Source organism: Nuphar pumila, chromosome 2, assembly GCF_984573655.1.
Source record: "Nuphar pumila chromosome 2, dmNupPumi1.hap1.1, whole genome shotgun sequence".
NCBI classification, from domain to species: Eukaryota; Viridiplantae; Streptophyta; class Magnoliopsida; order Nymphaeales; family Nymphaeaceae; genus Nuphar; species Nuphar pumila.
This window is the reverse complement of record NC_143250.1, coordinates 3,099,048-3,114,480: the sequence shown is the minus strand read 5'-3', so window position 1 is coordinate 3,114,480 and position 15,433 is coordinate 3,099,048. Positions and strand designations below refer to the sequence as shown.

Sequence of the window (15,433 nt, the reverse complement as noted above, 5' to 3'; positions counted from 1 at the left end):
CCAGATCTGATTTGAGATGCTGGTACTGGGTCTGGACCTGAATCCAATCTCACACTGTAAGAGAAATCATACCTGAATCCTATAACGATTACATGAACCAGACCTGGATCATACCCATTAAAATAATATTTTTATCTCTTTTTGCATTGAAAATTTTGTGGATATTAGTCGAAACTTGGGTCAGGCTCGGGTTTGGAATGAAATTTCACGAACCATGCCCGGCTCCATATATTAATCGGTCTGACCCAGATTCTAACCGGACCTCCTTGTTTATCAACAAACCCTGACCTAAAGGGCTTGGTACGGGTCGGGTCTGAGTCAAATCCGACCCATTGACACCCCTAGGGCCTAGGGTATGGACAGATTGTGCGCTAGCCTAGGGTATAGACCGATTGTGTGCTAGAACCATGTCGTGGTACCTGGTCCAACTTATTTGGACCCGATCTGATGGCCTTGTACAGCAGCCCTTTAGGTCAAAATAGCAGGTTCTTGTTGGTCCCTATGGACTCTTCACGTGAAAGCCTGTTTTTTTTTTAAATTAGGTATTTACGTAGTGGAAAAGGAGTCTAAACGGTATTGATGTCCCATGATGGCCTATTAAACCCAGCCAGTAACTTGATGGAGAATTAATTACCTAAAAAATCCTGGTCAAAAAATAAAAAGAAGTTGATCTTTTGAAAAGGATGGTGTTTGGCTAATAGCTCTTAGGATCTGACAGGATGGCCAAAATTTTCCCAAATTCATGTATTCAGTACATAATAGACAGTCCAAGTCAAGTACCTTTTCTGATTTTTTGTGGGTCCTTTTTGGCAATAATCAAAACCAATTTGTACATATAGCAAACCAGGGTAGGTAGGGTGCACCTAGTGGCTGGATACCCTTAAAATTGTAGGCCCAGTATGATTGGTTCTCATACGCTGGTCCCAACCAAGCCAGTTACAACTAATTACAGGATGGTCAGTGAAAGATCCAGGATCATTTGAGTGTTGAGATGGACTTGGTGAGCTTAGATGGAAATCTCTCATGAGCAATGGGAACGCCAATACATGTTTCACTCTCCAAATGATCCCACTCCATTTGTCTGGTTTGATAGAGCCCAAACCGGATCCAACTATGCAAATGTTGGATATCAAACCCAAATCCATAATATCTAAATCCTAAGAGATCTAAATGTAGTTTCGGCATCTTACAAGGTCACTAAAGAACTATGTACGGCCGTGTTAAAAAACATAAATGACATTTTTATCTTGAGTCGTTTACAACAAAAAACGTGAAATCTCAAAAAATAAAAAGATATTGCGACATTTTTATCTATTTAGAAAAACTTAAAAATTACTACAATATTTTCAAAAATATCATAATTTTTCTCACACTCTACTCTGAATCGGGCATCGGAGCGTATTGGCCGAAACGCATCGTATCAGCAGAAAATCGATACAATACTGACCTGAATCGGCTATTTTTTAATAAATGTAAAAACTAGCTTAAAGTTAAATTTCTAATATTATTTTGATGGTTTTAACACAGGTCACGTAGTGATTGACAAGTAATATTTTTTAATTATTTTTTGCCGATTCAGAACGATTCACTTGAGAATCGGTATTGGCTGATTAACCTGAATCGTTGGCCAAACAATACAGGTCCGATTATTCCGATACTGACAACATTGTGTGAAACGGTACGGGTGGGCATCAGGTCAGTACCTATTGGGCTTTCGGGTACCCAGCCCGAGATGGGCTGGAAGCACCAGGCTTGGCCCAATTACTTAAACGGGTGTTACTCGGGTCATACCCAATATGAAAACACATATTGCACAACCAATTCAGAACTTTTTTTTTTATAGGCAAGCTGGGGTTAGGCAGATCCCTACCAGATATCTCTTAAGCCCCATGTGGCAGAAGGATTCAAACCTGGGCCTTCAGCTTGGCACAGGACTCCGCTTACCAGATGATATACCACCTCTGTAAGGGTTCAGCTTGAGCTTGGCCGGAACCACAAATACAACCAGGCTGGGCCCATCTTGGGCCTAGGTTTGGGTCTGACCTGCCTGGTCCTCACTGGGCCCTATCCAGGCCCAATCTCCACCCATGGTTAGGGATGTCAACTGGTTGGGTTTGGTTCAGACCCAGGTGAAGCCAGAGCCAGGCCTGATTTGAGATTATGTCACTGGGTCTGGATCCAGGTCCAACTATACCCACCATAAGAGAAACTATACCTGGATCCTATAAGGATTACATGAACCAGACACTAACCATACCCCATAAAATAATATTTTTTATCCTTTTTACATTGAAAAATTATGGATCTTAGTCAGAACTTGGGTCGGGTCCGGGCCTGGTATAAAATTTCGCAAACCATACCCAACTCTATATTGGACCCTTTGGGTTCGACCCAGATTCTAATAAGACCTCATTTATTACCAAATCCTGACCTATAGTGTTTGGTACGGGTTAGATCCATGGGTCAAACCCGACACATTGACACGCTCTACCCATGGTTCAACCCTTAGATCTAGGGGTGGCAATCGGGTCGGGTTGGCGGGTTGGCGTGTCATCATACCTCAACCCGAACCCGACCCGTTTATTAAACGGGTCGGCTGTGGCAAACATGAACCCGACCCGTTTAATAAACGGGTAACCCGACACAACCCACCAACCCATTTAATAAATGGGTTGGGTCGGGTAAACGGGTTTTCAGGTTCGCGGGTCAGGTTGGCGGGTTGACGGATAGGGTTGGCGGGTCGGGTTGACGGGTCGGGTTGGCGGGTCGGGTTGACGGGTCGGGCAGACGGGTTGGCGGGTTGACCCACCCGCCTAACCCGTTTATTAAACGGGTCAGCCGGGTTGGCATACCCCCAACCCGAACCCGACCTGTTTAATAAACGGGTTACGCGGGTCGACCCGTTTATTAAACGGGTTGGCTTAAGCCCAACCCGAACCCGCCTAAGAGGCGGGTCGGGTTGGCGGGTCGTGTCAGAAATTGCCACCCCTACTTAGATCAGAACGGTCAACCGACTTTCCTCAACACCCTCATCCGTCCACTTCCATCCAATACGAGTGCAATTTAGTAAAATCCCAACAGAAGACGAGAGAGAGAGAGAGGGAGAGAGTTTCGGACCGGGCCATACCTCTGCAAGAGGGAGGATCCACAAGTGCAGGTGAGCGGGATCCACGGTGTCCGCCCATGAGGGGCAAAAGGACAAGAGGGCCTCGCACGTGCCACACCGACCCTCGCGCGTGTCAGGTCGCTTTTACCAGCCGCCACTCCCCGTACCTTCCAAATCATCTCCTCCCCCACCGTACGATGGGGCCCACCTGCCACGCGTCTCTCGGATCGAGCATCCCGTAGTGGGGACCACGGGTCCCCGCCGGAATGCAGGATCCGGATCGGATTGCCTGCTCTGCTGGAGTAAGTGCTGTTTGAGATTTTTAAAAAAAAAACAAAATTGAAATTACGAAAACCAGTGGAAATTTTCGGCTATTTTCAGAAAAACATGAAAGTTTTAATTTATTACATTTGACGTCCATTTTCCAAACGGTATATACAAGAAGCTGCCTTCATTTCGGCTGTTACATTAACTCTGCCTACATTATATGAATGCATTTCATACACCCGGCTGGGGTTAAAAAATTATATTTCCAGGTTTTTTGTGGGCATTTCGTCATTTTATAGTCTTTTTTTTTATCCAAATAAACAATGATGCGTTTTAGCTACTTTGTTTGACTAAACAAAGGTCAAGTGAACGATTTTAAGCCAAGCTTGTTTCTCAAAAAAAATATAAAGTCAAGTGATTATATATTATAAATGAAATACCGGGCATTTTTTTGTAAACGGCTAGGCTGCTTTCTGTTAATTACTTAAATCTTTAGGCATGCCTGCTTTTAAGACATTCAGTTGACAATTGTTTAGCCAAATAATAACAAACATGTAGTGGTGCAAATGGGTTGGATTCAGGCTATATCTTGCTAGATCCAAATCTGAATCTAAAATGTAAGCAGTAGACCCTAATATAGATCCGGATCTGATTAATCAAATCCAATGAGGTAAAGTTTGATCTGAATCTGAAATGCATATGGTAATATTGGATCCAAAAAAATAGAACAAAAACAACCTATTTACATGTAAAAAAATTCAAGGGGATCAGATTTTATTCAGGTCAGTTCTAGATCCAACTTAAAATGCAGATTGGTTTCCAACCGAATCTGGTTGAACAGATCCATATCCGATTTTGGATTTTGGATTTTGCTTAAAGGATCCAAATTTGGATATAACATGTCTGACTCCAATGAAAAATTATTGAGGTTTTTTGCAAAAAAAAAGTGATAGCTTGTGTACGTAATTTTCTAAAATTTCAAAAAGTTAGCAAAGAAATTACGACGTGAAAAAAAAAAGGGCCGTTGTGGGGATGCAGATCTTGAGATATGCCACGTGGAAGAACATGATTGGAGGTAATGGTGGGGGATACCCTGTCACGCGGGGTTTTGATCTTTCTGGGCGGTGACTGGGTCCGGTGTACGGACCATACCGGCTATCGGCGGTTGCGATTTGTTGAGAGAGACAGTCCTCTCAAGGTTTTTCTTCTAGGGTTTCTGACACGTATCTTCGAACATGGGGTTTGGTCATTCTCCCGAAATGCCTATTATGGCCCTGCCTTTGAAAATGAGAAGGTTTCCACTCATTTGGACCTGCATGACCCGAATTCAATCACGGATCGGATCCCTGCTCAATGATCAAATTAAGATTGGATCTAGAAGACATCTCATGTTTAGATCCAAACAGGCCTGTAGTACATTCCAAGTGAATCCTGATCTAGGTGGATCAAATCATCAGAGTCATAGTGTCTCATTAGGTGGAACACAAAAGAAATGCTTCTCATATGAAGCATCACCCCCAACCACTTGAGAAGCGCTGCCCAGGTAAGATTTTGGCCTTCAAGTTCCAAAACCCAAGATTGCCATGTTATTTTGGTGATTTATGGGAGAGACTCCCATAAAAGAAAGTCCTTTGGCCTTTAGCTTGTAGGACCATCTAAGCCAATCTTGTGTTGAAGAGCCCAAGATTTTAATGATATTTTTGTGATGCACTCCCACCAAGTTCAGATTTTGGCCTCAAGCTTTTAGGACTATCTGAACCCATTGTGTCAAGAGCACAAGATTGCCATGTTTGATGTTGGTGGTTTATGGGACTCATGCCAAAGATGTTGAATTTATAGAGGACAACTCAACCCATCCAAGCTAGCAAACCAGTAATGCAATCCAAGATTGCCATGCCACTTTTTGCTCAAAGGGTGATGCTGGCCCCACACCAAAAGGTTTTGTTGCACCATACCCAAATCATATTTTATCAATGCAGTGCCCTTCAATAGGAAAGTACAACAGACCAAAGCCACATCAAGGTACTCAAAAGACATCATGGACCCGATCTGATCCATATATATTCTCTCTATCCATTTCACATCTCAGCTAAACAGATGAACATCAATTGGTTTAGTTTATCCCCTATATTCTCTCTATCTTTCCATAGACTAACCCCACTACTAATAACCTAGTGTTGCTCAGGACCAGGACCAAAGGACATGTCCCCAAAACCTGAAGGTCATGCAGACCAAAGGATGTGATCAGTAGGTCCCACAGGCATCCACCTGAATCAACCTGACCCCACCATTCCCTTGCAACGACTTCTCAGATTCAGAGAGAGTGAGAGAGAGAGAGAGAGGAGTGTTGAATTGTTGATATCTAAAATTCTAAACTGCACGTTCACCATTAAATATTCACCAGAGAGAGAGAGAGAGAGGGAGAGAGGCCAGTACATAGCACTAACTGTATGCTCCACAATGTGGTCCCCGCGAAAAAGGTACCTCTCCCCTTCCTTTCCCTCTGAACCTGTCAGGTGGGTATGAGAGAGGAACTCTCTCTCTCTCTCTCTAGAAAGTGACACTCTCAGGAAATAAAAGGAAAAAACAAAAGAATAAGAAGGGAAAAAGGGGGGATAAATAACCAAACCGCCGCACTCTGCCATACTCTCTCTCCGGCAGAGTCCTTCCCGTTCTCTGCTCTCCCACCACCACCACCTGAACCATAAAGCATTCCATTGTCTCCAGACCCCACAAAACCCTATAAAACCCCTAAAATCCCTCTTCGTCCTCCTCATCTCCCACATTCCACCTCACAAGCTATAGAGAGAGAGAGAGACTGTCCTTGCTCTTCTTGTCTATCAATTCTGAGGAAGAGAAGAGAGGGGAATTGCTACATGGCGACGACGCTGCTGCTGTGGCCGGACAAGTCCGGAGACGACCACCCATCGGAGAAGGAGAGGCCGGATGCCGCCTCGGCGAGGCCGAGAAGCCGGAAGGGAGGCAAGCAGTTTTCTGCAGCGGCGAATGCGCCGAAGAAGCAGCCACAGCGCGGCCTCGGAGTGGCGCAGCTGGAGAGGCTCCGCCTGCAGGAGCAGCGCCGGAAGATGCTGGCCGATGCCGAACTCGCCCACGGGAAACTGGCAGCGCCTCCGGCCGTCGCCGCGCTCCACTACTCGTTCCCGTTCGCCGACGGCCGGAGCGGCGGTATGAGTGCCGCCATCGTGATCCCGAGGCTCGCGCATCCGGCGTATTCCGGAGGTGGATTCTGCGACTTTCCGCCGGCTGCTGCCGCATTGCAGCGGTACCGCAACGTCGGCGCCGGCCGCCCTCCGGCGTTTCCCGACGCGGCGGATCGGGTCTTCACGATCGGAGGGGCCGACGCCGCGAGGCTTCAGAACGTCTTCCCGGTAGCGCCGGAGAAGATGAAAGAGCTCTCTTCAAACCAAAATGTGGCTTGCTGGTCCGACCAGTGCGACACCTGCAACAAGGTAACCTTCTGGAACTCTCCAGAACACTCTGTCCATTCTTTTTTTTTTCTTCAATGTTGGGATGCTGGGTGTAGAGGAGAAGGCCGCAAGGCGAGAACTACGGGTTCATCGGTGGCGGGCGGCAGGGTGTGATGTGTAATGACGGCTGCGATTTGCTGAGGCTTGGGCTGTGTAGCCCCGGAACCGCTAATCTCGAGAGGAGGGGCCTGGAGATGGTGGTGGTGAAAGGAGGAGAATCTAGGCATGGAGATTTCTTCATGGACGTCGATGAGGTGACTTCTTAATCTTTAATTCACATCACACACAGAGAGAGAGAGAGAGAGAGAGAGAGAGAGAGTTGGTTTTCCTCCTCTAGAGAGAGAGAGAGAGAGTTGGTTTAGCTCTTCTAGAGAGATGGTTTTCCTCTTCTAGAGAGAGGGAGTTGGTTTTACTCTTCTAGAGAAAAATGGTTTTTCCTCTTATAGAGAGAGATGGTTTTTCCTCTTCTAGAGAGAGAAAGAGAGTTGATTTTCCTCTTCTCATGTTTGGTAACGGGGTTTTTATGGGTTTTTGTTTTGATGGGGGTGCAGGCAATCGAGAGGAAGGGGAAGGGGGTGATCGAGGATGAAGTTTGGGAGTACGACTTCTTCCCGCCGAAGGGAGTGTCTGGAGATAAGGGTCTGGTGGTTGGCGACTCTTCTGTTTCTGCTTTTGCCTCTGCCTCATCCTCTTCTGCGTCGGGGCCTGCCACTGTTGTTGCTCCTTCTTGCCCTGCTTTCTTGGATCTGTCGCTCAGGCTTTACTCTAGTTGAGAAACTCTGATTCTCTTTGTTGTTTATTGTTTTCTTGGTTTTTGAGATTGTGATGTTAAGAGTGAATCTCAAGACGCCTTTGCTCTCTCTCTCTCTCTGGTGAAGAAAGATGGCTTCATTTCTTTGTTTTGCAACTCTGCCCTTTTTATGAACTGTATCTTTCCCTCTCCTTTTTAATGGATTTGGGATTGTCCTTGTTATTACAGAAAATGTACTTGGTGCTTTTGGTAACGGGCAACGTGTCCCTGGCCAGTGTAGCCGTCCTCGGCGCTGAATCGTATAAATCGGCAAAGGTGCGCGGTTCGCAGTTTGAAACGATTTCATCGTACCGATTATTTTGTGAAATCGGCGGATCGTGAGAATCGCGATGAAAATGAGTGAAGAATCGCGACTTACACTTCAGTATCGAGTATCATCGGTCTAGTGACCCAAAAAATGTCAGGCATTAAATGCAGAGAGAGAGAGAGAGCATGGCATAAATAAAGAGAAAAAGGTTATTATCGAAACGATTTATACATCAAGAAAAATGAAAACAAATATGGATTCTTTAATGTATATATATATATATTGAGATTTGGTAACATGTTAAAAAAATAAATTTAAATAATTAATAAAAATATATCAGGAATTTTTAATCAATTTTGCCATTTTGTTCATGTGAATTTTTCATGATGGGTTTATTAAAGGTAGATATTAATATTAACTTTGTTATCAATAAAAAATTTGATGTGAAATATAATTATTTGATTAATTACATGTTAATATATAGTCTTTTAATCATGTTTAATCTAAAAATCTATTAAGGGTTGACCGATTACTTACGATTAATCACGACTTTTATTTTGCCGATTAAGCACGATTTGTCTAGGAATTCGAATGGTGTGGTTGACCGATTTTTTTGCCCATGAGCACTTCCCGAGGAATTGCCGAGGACGAGTTTTAGCTATTATGTGTCTAGTTTTTTGACGATGTTTGAAAAGACAGTCATATCCTTAACTTTGAGTCTATTGACATGGAAAAAGTAGGGAAGGTTGGTGAGATTTGGAGCAAGATGGGGAGCGAGCAGAAACTGTTTAAGTTTGTGTGCAAGCATTCTATTTCTCTTTGAGGTTGGATTTCTTCTTCCATTTTCCTTCTTTACTTTGGTATCTCTTTCTTCTTTTTTATTTTCACTGGGAGAAACTGCCAAAGGCGCAGAGACCTAGCCTTGCTGTCTCAGCCTGCTGTAGTTGTCCCTGTTTGTGTAAAACTCCAAGGGCTTAACCCTCGACCCCAGGGAGTCGCCAAGCTTCTTTTAATCAGGGGGCTGACGCCCATGAGATTTGAATCCTAGACTGCCCGTCAAACGGTTTAGTCCCCATCCCACTATGCCAAACCCCTTGCGTCTGGTATCCTTTTCTTCTTGGTTGCTTCCTATGGTGTAGATTTCTCTTTGAATGGCAAAGCCATCCAGCAAGACTCAATAGGTTGGCTCTTCCTTTGTTAGCATGAAAGAAACTCAGAAACCAAGTAGGCTACTTCTGGTGAGACCAAACGTTAGCTCTCTTAGAACATGAAATCTGTTTGTTTCCAGATCTCTGCATAAAATATAAAATCATGGAGTGGAGTTGCTTGTTGAAATTAAGCTTGGTCTTATTAGCACATGTTACGTTGCATTTATTTTTTTCATACTGAACTCTTTTGGGATGTGAAGGGCATTAATTCCTTTGAAGTTTCAAGCTATTATTATTTATGTGAACTGCCCTATGGCGTTGCATTGCTATACATGCATGCTGAGCTCTTATTGGGATATGTTGGATGTGAAGACCTGCAATTCCTTTGAAGCCAGTGATTATATAAAATGCCCTATGACTAATACCCAATGTGGACTTTAGTATCACAACAACAAATATTGGTTGCAACCCCCAGTGTCTTTATGGTTGGAAAGGCGAGTGAAACACCTCAGCTTATCAGAAATATCTAAACATACCTTTAATTGGAATGGTTTGTTGGGTGCTAGATAGCAAAAGGCTAAAGTTGAGCTATGAGCTGGGCTAGCCCTTTTGTTGTTGGGAGTCTACAGTCCCTGTCTCGACCAATATCAAGCTTGTCTGTTTTATTCCAATCAAAACACGTCCATTAACCATGATATCCTTATAAAATAATGAATATAATAAAGTCAGTCAACATTCACTAAATTACATTAACCTGCTCATTGGCATGGCCTTTTGTAGTATGGTTGCCAAGCAATATTGATTATTAAGTTGAACACTGACTTTCTGGTCTATTTTTTTGGTACCCTTTGTATTAATTGTCCAAGACATGTATAAGAATTTCATATTGTTAATGTGTCCACTTGTGTAGTCAATGGTTAGTAGTTAATGGTTAAATTGGTATTTTATGCATGATATTTAATGACAGCCATTTATTATATTTCATTGTTTAGAGAGAGAGAGAGAGAGAGCATGCTAATATCAATTTCCCTAGACATAGTCTGCAAACTTGGTTCTAAGTTATCCATTGAACAAAGGACGCCATCTCTATGATGCTCTTTAATGAAAATATTGTTTGGTTAGCATTTTGGGTGAATTACTAATTAAAATGAATACAAGTTTAGCGTAAATTATAAAGGGCTGTCATCATTTGGTGTATAAAAGTTTCTTATCTGTTATTAAGGCTGTCATTGGTTCGGATCCTTGAATCCCATATTTCAGATCCAACTAAATCTATAGAGCTCATGTATGGAATCTTAGACCAGGGTCCAATTTCTATCAGCAGAGATGGAGCATTGTCTATCCAAGATGGTGATGAGAAAGAGGCCAAAACGCTGACTAGGAATGCTTGGCTTTGGTCCCACTGCCCTTGTATTCTATCAGCCAGACAGCTTTGTCCTCTTATGCAGGAACACGCACTCATGACCCATTATCCAAATAATGTTGTCGTTAGTTCTATTAAAGACAATGGCTGGTCCATATTGAGGGGATCAGTGTCCGATTACAGAGTTCCGTCTTAGACCCAGTCCGATCCTGCTTGTCTGGTCTGTTTACAGCCCTAAGAGAAGTAGAAATGGATTGGATTTGGCCAGACATCCAATCCAGATCAAACATATTTTTCTCAAGTACGGATCTTAAAATAAGATCATAAGTTGTAATGGGATACAGACTTTCATGGTTGGACTTTTATTTTTTTTTTCAGTTTGTACTTGTATCCTGATCAATATTTTCTGTCAGATCTACATTCATCTCCCGATTAAATCTTTTTACATGTAAACTGTTTGCGTCCAGCCATTTTTTACCAGATTCAGCATTACTATATGCGATTCAGATCCATATTCAATCCCACCTCATCGGATCCCATCCAGATCTGGATAATGTTCAGACTTGTTACTAAAATTTTATATTCGGTTTCGGATCTGACCTGACCTGATTCAGCTTGTACCTGATCTGTTTGCACCCTCATCTAGGTTGGCCAGAGATGCTTGTGGAAAGTGATCCCTGAGTGGTATAGAGAGAACGGGTGGTTTGAGATTAGGGGTGTCAAGTGTCAACCAGTGGGGTTTACCCGGACCAAACCTTATAGGGTCTGGGTATGGTGACGAATAAGAAGACCCGATTAAGACCCGGGTCCAGACCCAAAGGTCTGATTAATACATGGACCCGGGTATAGTTTTTGAAATTTTATACCAGACTCAAACCCAACCCGAGTTCCGATTAAGACCCAAAATATTTCAATGTAAAAATGATAAAAAAATTATTATTTTATGAGGTATGGTCCGGGTCTAGTTCATGTAGTTCTCATCGGTTCCAGGTATGGTTTCTCTTATAATAGACCTGATTAGACCTGGGTCCGGACCCTATACCATACCTGAAAATTTGGTCCAAGTCTGGTTCCACCTGGGTCCGAACCAAACCTAACCCGTTGACACCTCTATTTGAGATGAGATTAAATAAGGTCCCCACACTGATAACAAAAGAGAACACTTGTCCCGGTAATAAATGAAGAGCTGTACGTCTGAATCCATTTACGTTTTGTGTCTGTAGAAGTTTTAGGGTTTCTTATGTACTCTCTCTGTCTCTGAAACTTGAATACTTTAATACTGGTAAAAAAAGGAATGTTTGTTTTGCGATTTCCCGAGAAAAAAGGTCAAGTTCCCATTTTTAGCTACGCTATGGCCTACATCAAACAATGATGTTTAAGTAGAAATTCTATGGAAATGAGATTGGGCTGGTAATGCTTTTGGGCTTTTGACAAAACACAAGTGTTATGGTCCATTGTGACTCCACTTGTTCCTTGTCCAACAATATTGTAATCAAAACTGGACCAAAAAGGGTAATGTCCTGTCCAGTCTCATGTTTAAGTCTGCCTTTGGCATAGGTCTTTGGTTCCCACACCTGGCTAGATGGGTCGGCTTAAAGTGTCCAAATTGAAGGACATCAAGAGTTTGATACCAAGATGTGCATCCTTTGCCGCAAGGAAAAAGCTGGGAGTACTGCTCCTTGCATGACAGAAGGATCTGGCATGGGGCTCATGTAAGATCTCACATCAAGCACAATCATTAGGGAAGTTCGGATGTGTCCTAAGGCTGTGTTTATTTTTTCCCATGAGTAATAACAAGTAAACCACCCTTCGTATAAGAGACTTAATTGTGCTAGATGCCCTACTTATTTTATTTTATATCGCTTGCTTATTTTGATATGTAAGGAGGTCTCTTGAAAAATAAAATAAGAATTGAATACAAATAAAATCAGAATATAAAAGAAAGGAATAAACACACCAGGTTTGGTCAAGTGCTTACATTATTCACGAAAATAAGTTCTCGCACCTTCTTTCTTTCTCATTTATTCAATCTCTAAGTTAGAGGTTCAAGATCGAAACAAAAATCTTTATTTGCAACTCATATGATAACTAATTAAGATAAGATAGTGATAGATTAAAGGTCATATAATCGGTCATCGAATCTTGAGAAAGTTGTAACTGGATTTTGATAAAACCTTCTATATCATCGTAGATTTCAACAACATCCTTAAAGAATGTAACCTTGACCCACTCGCCTAGCATCCAAGGCCCCCCCTCCCACTATGCCAAACCCCTTGGAGCTTTTGTTTGCGTCGTATTTAGATACGAGATCTTGTGATCGCAAAACCATGGTTTTTAAACAAAACTATTTATTTTGGAGGTTTTGAGGATCAATTCCCATTTGCATGACCCTGGTATCGAGCATGATCCTCATTACATATTCGACCTGGGACGCGAAAATCGGGGATTTTCAGTGCATACCCACTTGGGAATGATGTGTTCTAGGGCTTTGTGTTAAGGACTTAGGGTTTGTGAAATTTTCCAATGCATTTGGTATAGCAAACCAATAGGTGTGAAAGTTTTTGAAAGAATAGGAACAGTTAAGTATAGGAGCTGGAAGCTATACTGGGGTGACAAAGCTTCACAATTTCTCATAATGGTTAAAGGGGTCAGGATGAAGATCACATGGCATCTTAAATTTGTCAACTGAGTGCATAATAGCTAGCAAAATTATCTATGGGTGTTATGATTCTTATTACCATAAATATACTATAGTGTGTAATGTCAGAGAGGAAAGATATTAGACATTATCTTGGAATATAAAAAAGTGTATGCAAATTGAGAGACTGTGGACATGATCTTGACCAACACTAGTTCTAATGATTGTGATGGCTCAGAAATCTCAACTGCTTGCAGAAGGCATGATCTTCTTCAGCTACTAAACCCTATAGTAGCCTTTATATGGCATATACCTGGAGTTGGTTAGGTTAATAGAGATGCAAATAGACTGCCCCATTAAGCATTCGGCTGGGAATGTAGGGTTGGTGATAGGCTGAATTTGGATCAAGTCCAACCCCATAACACACTTACATCAGATCCTTATAAGCGTACCGGGTTAGCTCAAGTGGGATCCAAAGCTTGTTCAGACTTGGCTCTATCTGGTGTTGTCAAGGTTTGGCCAACTCTGCTCGAACCATCAGTAACCATGATAGCATTTTGACTGACCTGGATTTGGTAGGGGTTAGGGATGCAAACGATTAGAATCCGGAACAGCTAAATACATGGGGATTCAGATCTGAATCAGATCTGGAACAACCAAATATTGCAATACCGCCATCCTGGATCCGACCCATTTGCATCCCTAGTTGGGGTACTTGGACGTAGGTGGATGGTGGACCTTGGCATGCGTTGAGTTCTGAACCTTAGGATGTCTATTACGGATCGGGTTTATTTCAAATATCCGGCAAACAAATTACCTTTTCGCTGGATTGGGTAAATTATTCCAGATCTGACTAACCAAATAGGTCGGATTCAGTTTTAGAGCTTTGCATTCAAACCCGATTCCCCAATATGGGTCCAACTAACATCGGTAACAGAGTATGCATAAAAGTGTATTATAGTTACAGGTGTCAATGGATCGGACCTCCACCAAAATGGGTGGATCAGGATCATGATCTGACTAAGAGGTGCTGGTATCAAGTCCAGATCTGGATCTGACCGGATCTTTCATATGAAAAACAATACATAGATATGATAAAGATTACATAAACCAGACACGGTCTGTATAAAAAAAAGTACTATTGTTTAAGTTTTTTGCATTGAAAAATTATGAATCTTAAACTTTGTAACCAAAATTTGGGTCGAGACCTAGATTTGGTATAAAATTTTATAAACTGATACGTTTACATTTTGGAACCAGATCAGGCAAGGTCACCTAAGCTCAACCAAGCCGCTCCAAGGTCCAAAGCCACCCAAGCTCAACCAAGCCGCCCAATTGGAATCCACTTCATGAAACGGACCCAAGTGGATCGAATCTACCAAGCCAAGATCCAGTCGGCCCGAACCCAATCCACCAAGAAGGATATTCTTGGTATTCTGAAACAGCGCCCAGCCCTGGGCAAGAGGAACTTGGGGTTTCTACGCCCATAAGTTTTCCTCAATTATCCGAAAAAAAAAAAGTCTTCAGCGTCTTGGATCAAATTAAAATGCAAGTAAAATATTTTGAGCTCATTGAATATTGAAAAATGAAAAGCATTTGTATACAATTTGGTTGTTATTTATTTGGGTTGGTTTGAAACTTTGAATCTCTTGAGATGATTTAAAGCAATTTACTAAATTATTTTTCTTTCACTTCCACGTGGCAGAATGACAGCTGGAAAGGGGCAGGACTTATTTCTTGAACACACTAGTGGGTCAAGGGGTCATTGCTTTAAGAGCGAACTCGTAAAAGAAAAACTAAGAGGAAAAAATATAAAAAACGTGGACGGCAGGATTCGAACCTGCGCGGGCAGAGCCCACATGATTTCTAGTCATGCCCGATAACCACTCCGGCACGTCCACTGGATGTATCATTTTGGGATTCTTAATTAATATGTATGCAGCAGATTCTTGTTTCGTTTTGGACATCCTATCCCTTTGCTGTTTTTGGATGCAGCTTTATTCTCCAACGCAGACCTGACCTGAACTGAACCTTAAAGAGTCAGGGTTTGGTCATAAAGAAGAATGCCTGATTAGAATTTGGATCGTTTCCAAAGGGTCCAATCAGTATATGGAGCGGTGTATGGTTGTGAACTTTCACACCAAACCTAGCTCCAACCCAAGTGCCAACAATAAAGTCTGCAGATTTTCAGTGTAAAAAAGATAAAAAAAATAATATTCTACTGGGTTTAAACCAGGTTTGGTTCGTGTAATATTTGTAGGACCAGGGAATGGTTTTTCTTGTGGTAGATCAAACAGGACTCAGGTCTGGACTTGCTACCAGCACTTCAATGTCAGATCCAGGTTCGATTCCACCAGGCCCGACC

The 15,433-nt window shown here is 42.4% G+C and overlaps 1 protein-coding gene and 1 non-coding gene across 2 annotated transcripts; one reads left to right on the top strand and one right to left on the bottom strand.

The window, feature by feature from the left end:
• Positions 1-6,249: 6,249 nt before the first annotated feature.
• LOC149844493 (uncharacterized) lies at positions 6,250-7,735 on the top strand. Its single transcript, XM_089997176.1, has 3 exons — positions 6,250-6,843; positions 6,918-7,115; positions 7,413-7,735. Exons 1-3 carry the CDS (start codon positions 6,250-6,252, stop codon positions 7,632-7,634), a joined length of 1,014 nt encoding a protein of 337 aa, XP_089853302.1. The 3' UTR covers positions 7,635-7,735.
• Positions 7,736-14,887: 7,152 nt separating this feature from the next.
• On the bottom strand, positions 14,888-14,969 carry TRNAS-AGA (transfer RNA serine (anticodon AGA)). Its single transcript has one exon. It is a non-coding gene; the product is annotated as a tRNA-Ser (tRNA).
• Between the last annotated feature and the right edge of the window lie 464 nt (positions 14,970-15,433).

Excerpts from the sequence above, each read along its gene's own strand:
- LOC149844493 (XM_089997176.1), top strand. The coding sequence starts at position 6,250 with ATGGCGACGACGCTGCTGCTGTGGCCGGACAAGTCCGGAGACGACCAC. Across the intron at positions 6,844-6,917 it reads AGTGCGACACCTGCAACAAG|AGGAGAAGGCCGCAAGGCGA; the intron begins GTAACCTTCTGG and ends TGCTGGGTGTAG. Across the intron at positions 7,116-7,412 it reads TCTTCATGGACGTCGATGAG|GCAATCGAGAGGAAGGGGAA; the intron begins GTGACTTCTTAA and ends ATGGGGGTGCAG.